The sequence below is a fragment of the Cotesia typhae genome, unplaced genomic scaffold, assembly GCF_013202065.1.
Source record: "Cotesia typhae breed Kobodo isofemale line unplaced genomic scaffold, CoteBio_Ctyphae contig_413, whole genome shotgun sequence".
Taxonomy (NCBI): domain Eukaryota; kingdom Metazoa; phylum Arthropoda; class Insecta; order Hymenoptera; family Braconidae; genus Cotesia; species Cotesia typhae.
Window position 1 is genome coordinate 56,482 of NW_027423750.1, and position 7,776 is coordinate 64,257.

Below are 7,776 nucleotides of genomic sequence, written 5' to 3' on the forward strand. Positions count from 1 at the left end.
TGTCTTTAATATATTTTATTTATACACTTAAAAATTAATTCAATTTTTATCACCACGCGAATCATATAATAATTTTAATTACATCACTCGTCGCTCATTAGTCATTCAACATGATATTATAATTATAATAAATAAATTGCGCGTAACATTGCTGCTTGCTGAGTTTATTTAATTTTTCTCAAAACAAATATATTTCATTTAACTTAAATAATATTTTGTGCTAAGTAAATAATATCAATTGTCGTCGTCGTCGTCGTCGTCATCATCATCATCATCATCATCATCATCATCATCATCATTATTATTCATTTTTTTATTTTTATCATTTTATCACTCACATTCATTGCTTTTATTTTAGTCTAATTTTTCATTAAATGACGGTTTTTTTTTTTTTTTTTTTTAAATTTTTTAAATTTTTTTGTTTATTTATTTATTTTTTTTTTTTTTTTTTAATGTTGTTCCTAACTATTCATAAATATCTACAGGGTTCATATATATTTTACTTATATATATTTACGTTTTTTAATAATTAATTACGATTTGGACTCGAGATTTGGTTTCTGCATTTTTAGAGCTCTATAAGATCGACCAATTTTTTATTGTTTATTTTTATTAATGTCAGTCAAAACTTAATTTTTCGAATTGGTAATCTGAATTTTTATTTAATTTTAGTTATTATGTAAATTTTTATAATCAATTTGAACTGTCGAGTGTAAAGATATTTGTCTTAAAGCGATATGGTTTTTTAAATGAATTCTTTCAATTAATTAGGCAATACTAAATTAAAAAAAAAAAAAAAAATCAGTCGACTTACTGCTCCATTATTAAAAAAACAAAAGACAAATCTTACAATAATTAAAACATAAAAATTCATTACTTATAAATAATCCTTTTCTCTGGTTATGATGATGATAATAATAATAATTATAATCTCAATTTGACACCCTTACATAATAATAATAATAAATATAGTGACAATTATAATAATTATTATATTTGTCGAGTAACGTTGAAAATAAATTATTTTTCGTGTATCACTTGACTCGAGTACGTGCCAAACGAGCCAGTATTAATCACTTGCATGTGTTAAACATACGCCGATTATTATCATTGTTACAATTACTATTATTATTATTATTATTATTATTATTATTATTATTATTATTATTATTATTATTATTATTATTAGGCCTTTTACACAAAGTACACCAATAATTTCAATTAAATAAATAATAAATAAACAATACAATAATTTTATTATTATTACTATTATTAATATTAAGACGATTTACGTATGCACATTATTAATTAATATTTTTTTTCACAACTGGTCTTTTCTTAATTGTATAATTTTTGTCTTGTTTGTTAATATTTATTAATGAATTTTTTTTTTTTTTTTTTTTTTTTTTTTTTTTTTTTTTTTTTTAAAGGTAATAAGTATAATAAATTCGATAAAACACAATAATCGCACAATCTCTCAACGCTCACATATTGTGCGCGTTTCACATATACATGTGTATATATATGTGAATTAGAGTTATCAAAAAATCAAAATTTTTTTATTTTTCTTTTTATCTTAAAATTTTGTCAAAATTCCCAACAAAATATCATAATAATTAAAAGAAAAAAAATATTTTCAATTACTTTAATACACCCTAGTGTATATATGGCGCGATATAATTATAGCAGCACACATTATTTTTTTATTTTATTTATTAACTAATTTTTATTACTATATTCTTCCGGTCATTTTCTACTTCAAAGAGCGGCAAAGTATCTTTTTATTATTTATTTTAAATGTTTTTGGTCATATTCGCTCTTTGTTCATTATTATTATTAATATTCCATAATTATAATTACGCCTAAGTACATTATTAATTTCAAATAATTAAACTAAACTCATACCTAAAATAGAAAAAAAAAAAAAAATTATAACAAAAAAGAAAAATTTTATAAATAAATAACAAAATATAAAATTAAAAAAAAAAAAAATCAACAATTAATAAATTACAATAAATAACGCTAAAACACAGACAGTTGAGAAAAATATCTGATAATTGGATTGTCAATGGGCCCATAGTCTGAATTAACATTTAATTACTTTTTTTCACTCATCAATTACAATAATCATAATAACAATAATTAATAAATATTCTCTATTAATTATTATTATTATCAATAAAATATCCTTAATAATTATAAATGTTACTATCAATTATTAATAATCAATCTTAGTAGTGATAATTTATTTGTTTTAATTATTATTATTATTATTATTATTATTATTATTATTATTATTGTTATATATGTATCAATAATTTAAATAATTAACACGCTTGAAAAGAATAATATATATTAATATATCCAGAGACTGGTTGTCTCTCGCCCCAATATATATATATATATATATATATATATATAAGACAAAATCGCTACGGCTTAGCGATAGTAAATCGTCGCTACAGGTACAGAGGTGGGTTCATTAGATAATTAATAATTAATAATTAATAAATACGTGTCGATTAATAATAATACACTGTAAAAAATTTACAGAGTTAATTTATATTATTAATAAAAACTTTGTCAAGTGAATTTTGTATTTTTTAATAAAAATAATGAATGGTTGTTTAAAATTTGTTTCAACAAAATTTCAAATTACTCCTGATTTTTTACAGTGTAATAATAAATAAATAAATAAAAATTAAAGTTACTTTGTTGATGTTTATTTATTATTATTATTATTATTATTATTATTATTATTATTATTAATATTTATTATTTATTATTTTAATTTAAAAATCACAAATTATCTATAAAATAATAATAATAATAATAATAATAATAATAATAATAATAATAGCCGATGGATTATTTCAAGTACGTAAGACTACGAAATGGATTTCTTGGATTTAGACTTACTGGTCGGTATGCCAGGAGTTACAGCGCCACCTATTATCTCAGTGGTGTCTTCCGCGGGACTTGGTGGTCCGCTGCCGAGTCTAGCGGCTCTGCGAAAAATATCACTGTTTACGAATCTTGGATACGAGTCGCGATGCATCAGAGTGTAGATCTGGAGTTGGGCTTCGTCGAATGTGTGGGGTGTTGGCTCAATCATATTTCTATTGACAATTTCACGTACACGTGAATCTAAACTAACCTAGATGGTAACAAAATTTCATTATTTATTTCGGATAAATCGATAAATAATTATTTATTATTGGATTATTGATCGGTTAATTGGGAAAAAAAAAAAATAAAATAAAATAAAATAAAATAAAATCTTTCAGATGATATTCAGGTCAGTTAAATTATTACCAATTAATTTATTTTTATTTATAATATATAATAGATTTTATTGGACACAGAAGATATTTAGATCCAATAAAAGCTAATAAGACCAATAATTTTCAACACTTGGAATAAAATTTTTTTTTTTTTTTTTTTTTTTTTTATTATTATTATTTTTTTTTCCAAATTAAATCCAACATTTTTTTTCTATGAAAAAAATTAAAAACGTTACCTCTTTAGGCGACAAAATCGATATGTAGTCCTCGTAAATATACCGCGCCTTTTCCTCTATTTTTTCTGGATTATTTTCACGCTTGAGTTGCTCACAGGCCAACCAAAATGCGATATTTTCTTCGCTGTACTCGCTCATGAGGAACTCGCGGAACAGTTTTCTACCAGTAGCACTGCGCATCAGTTTATCAAATGATGATCCCCAAGATCGTACTTCTTCTAGGCCACAGCATTCTGTACCAGTGCCATCTATTCCGTCCAAACTATCAAGGACATTACCAGTTCCTGAATTAGAATCTATATGACCACCACCTGACCCAGAATCAGGCCCAGTTCCGCCGTTTCCGCGTTTCTTTTTTGAATCTCCGGTTCCTGAAGTTCCATTTCCCGTTCCAACTACTGCCAAACTGTTGACAAAAATAATTATCCTTTTTTTATTTTGATTTTGTTTAATTTTTTTTTTTTCCCTCGACTCTTATCTATTTTACCATTTATTCCTATATCGAATGCATGAAACAGAAATAAAAAATTACGATAGTTTGATTTTTCAGTAAAGTTTGTCGTAAAAAAAAATCAATATTTTAAATGCTAGACAATACAAATGCCAGATGAGAAATAATATATATTACACCCCTTGGGAAAAAATTTGGAATCTAAAAATTTAGAACCTAAAATTACCATAAAATCAATAGTTGGTTAAGTGCTGTTATTAAACCCAAATTAACAATAATATTTATGCCCGAGGTGAAGAACTTTACCGTAAAAAAATTTCACCCAGTTTGAAGTTTAAAAATAAAATTTATAAGCCGTCTGATTTTCATTGATATCAATAAAAAATTGAGCATGTACAGGTGGGAATCCCTCCACCCTGAAAGAAATAAATAGAATAAAAAAGCATGCGGTTAAATATTGCACAGAGCTTGCGCAATGCAATAATCTTCTGTAAATAGGTCGTCGAAATAAGTTACTTTTGTGATTACCCAATAAATAAAATATAATTATTTTCATTATTAATAAAAAAGAATAAAATATTTTAATCTTTTATTAATTAAATGAAAATATTCTTCTAAAATAAACTAAAAAGCTAAAAAGAGAATTTTAACGATGTTGAATGAGTATTCAACATATAACACATGTACGGTATACCATTTCAAACTGTTGTGATCCACATTGACGTAAAAACAAAACCTGGATGAATAAGAACAAAAGAGAGATATATATATATATATATATATATATATATATATATATATATATATATATATATATATATATATATATATATATATATATATATATATATATATATATATATACGTAGTGAAAAAGAATAAAAAACAAAAAAAAAAATAACATACATAAATAAATTGAGGACAGAGGTATTGCCGAGCAAAAGAGGGAGACAAATAGTTTTATTAATGGTTATATTTTAAAAGAGAAAGAGAAAGATAAAGATATTAATAAGTATAGTTAGGATTACTACGCTAAAAGTTTATATTCGGATTCGATCGAATTCCCCTTCTCATCTACATCTGTAAACGCGAATAACTCTGATAACGCGGATAACGCACGTGTTTCTCTACTCGTGACACATCAGCGCATGGTCCGTTATGTTAATATTAAAAAATTAAACTCAAAAAATATTCGTCCCACAGAAAATTATTTTTTATTTAAAATATGCCATTTGTGATAAAATTTTGGCAAAATATTTTTCAAGTCAAGTTGAAAAATAAAAAAAAAATTAAAGTCAAAGGTAAAGGAGCGGTAATACCACGAGCAACTGCAACAACACCACCAACACAAACAGCAATTGTCTTTCTTGCTCCGTCCATGGGGTGGATTTGGTCGAGGATCTTTCTGTCCTGAAGATGGTGGTTGACACTCCTGAAGAGTCTGATCAGACTGGGCTGAAGTCTGCTGTTGGGACTGAGACTGCTGCTGGTAGGATTGTTGGGGTGTCTGTTGTTGCCCTTGAGATTGGGCACGGAGACGACATCCGCTGGTAATGTTGTCACTTGTTGGATTACTGTGACTCACGCCGATACTCATTGTTGCTGTACCAAGTCCACTCGACATCTAAATTTATTGATTAAACGATTAATAATAAAATTAAAAATATAAAAAAAAAAAAAAAAAAATAATTTACATACCTCTAACATTGCCCATCCAGGGGAAGCAAGCAGCGCTTGCCACCACCACCACCACCACCAATTAATTGTTAGATCGTTAGATCGTTAAATCGAAAAACACACAACTCTTGATCTTTCTTTGTTAAGTAATTGTAGGTGCAGGCGCAGGAGGGGGTGCGGGACTTTGCTAATCCCAAACTTCTAACCTAGTCCATTTGGACACCTCAAAATTTGGCCCTTGCCCCGCATCCTTCCTGCACCTATTACTCAAACGCGATCACAACTTGGAGGTTAACTTACTCCAAAGAGGAAAGAGGAAACTTAATACCCAGCAGCATCCAGGCTTTCAACAAGACACCCTGCTGCTACAGCATCATGACTCTCCGGCATTTCCCGCGTAATCACCAGCAACTACTGTTGCCATGTAAACGTAATCTTAGCCAAAAGACGACGATAAAATCTTCTGGCAAATCTCATGTTGAAATTAATTTTTTAAACAGCAATAACAAATTCTCGAGCGTTACAGCGTCAACTGCTATGCGTGAACTATATATTATATATTGTATATCAACGGCATCGACAAAAAATGGAGTGATGTTTTAGGGAGCTTGCGTGATGATCACGAACTAGCTTTAAAGCCGACCGAGTCGACACACTGGCGTGTATTGATTGGCGGGCGGACGACCTCACGAGGAGCGTCGTACGACCTCAGCGCACTGTTTTTTTTTTTTTTTTTTTCTTTTTTCTTTTTTTCTTTTTTATTTCTTCCCTTTGTTTTCTGAAGCACGGGCTCGTCTCTTTCATCAACAAAAATAATCTTAAATATAAAATAAAATTTTGTCAACTGGTTAAATTCCTGATTCAAGGTGATGGTGTTCCTCCTTGAGGATTACTTCTGCTGGCTGGTGAATTACATTTTATGATTATCGAACACTGCTCTGGCCAAAATGAGCCCTTATTCCACCACTAAAACAGATTAGGAAATTAGGAAATTAGTTTGTTAAAATTTTAACTTTGATAAAAAATAAAATTGTCTTCCTTTGTATTGTAATTAAAAATCCACCAGGTAAACTTAAAATAAAAATATAAACCTTGCCTTTTATTTAAAAAAAAAACACTCCGGAAACGTTTATGTTGACGGCTCGACGGCTGAGCCCTTCGTACTTTCGTCGGACAATCTGTCTTGCGCTTAAGCTCCCCCAGTCGTAAGCGCTCGGAAATCCTCGTGATGTTGCTGACTGTTGTCGCTTGCCGACGTAGACGTCGACGTCGTCGCTCTAGTCAATATGGCGCTCCATTTATTATTATCATTATAATCATCATCATTATTATTATTATTACGATTGTAGCAGTGTGCTCTTCTAAAGCTGTCCTTTTCTTGTTGGAGCCCCGGCGCAGCGAAAGCTTTTGTATCAAAGTATCGGGGATGATTTAAAAAAAAACTAGCGGTAACCCTGATAGCCAGCGCTTTCTCAGTAAGTAGTTGGCTTCTAGCAGTTACGGTTAACTTGACATCGAGTTAGCGGTAATTTTTTACATGACAACAGTTGTAAGCAAATTGACGGAAATCTACGGCCGAAACTTGAATACAAGTTAACAATCAAACTTGTAGTTAAATTTCCGTTCAACTTTATTACAATTTGACAGAAATACTTGTACAGCAAGTCTTGACGTCTGTTTGCAGAGTAAGTTATAGGTAACTAATAGTTAATCGCTTGCTTTACCAACTCTTTTCGTCAAGTTAGCTTCAAATTGCGGACGTAGTTTGACAGTAAGTTACAGGTAAGGTGGCTATCAGGGAAGATGCCTCAGATTTGAATAGCTCGTGTATGTTACGATGTGATAATATTATAACTTTTGAAGCAGGTTATTTTTTTGGCTGTCGGTAAGGTTACTTTTCATTTTATTAACCTGGTCTAGGTGCAAACGCTCTCTTTACATTACATAATAATGTTAACTATTATTATTATTATTATTATTATTATTATTATTATAGTTTAAACATTCGTTAATTAAATTAAGTAATACTTTTCCTAATTTATAAATAAAAATACGTCGGAAGTCATGAAATCTTATCTCTTCAATGCTTCTATATATTTTTAATTTCTTCATTTAGTGATAATTGACG

At 28.6% G+C, this 7,776-nt stretch overlaps 1 protein-coding gene across 3 annotated transcripts; it reads right to left on the bottom strand.

Annotated features, from left to right (window-relative positions):
- On the bottom strand, positions 1-7,776 carry Dhit (regulator of G protein signaling double hit). Of its 3 annotated transcripts, XM_074243648.1 has the most exons (6): positions 6,745-7,776; positions 5,670-6,614; positions 5,294-5,595; positions 3,521-3,926; positions 2,920-3,157; positions 1-1,905 (listed from the first exon to the last, which is right to left on the bottom strand). In XM_074243648.1, exons 2-6 carry the CDS (start codon positions 5,676-5,678, stop codon positions 1,889-1,891), a joined length of 972 nt encoding a protein of 323 aa, XP_074099749.1. In that variant the 5' UTR covers positions 5,679-6,614; positions 6,745-7,776; the 3' UTR covers positions 1-1,888. The 3 variants fall into 3 exon arrangements, with proteins under 3 accessions (XP_074099749.1, XP_074099747.1, XP_074099748.1); XM_074243646.1 differs by having other exon boundaries at positions 1-3,157; XM_074243647.1 differs by having other exon boundaries at positions 1-3,157; positions 5,670-7,776.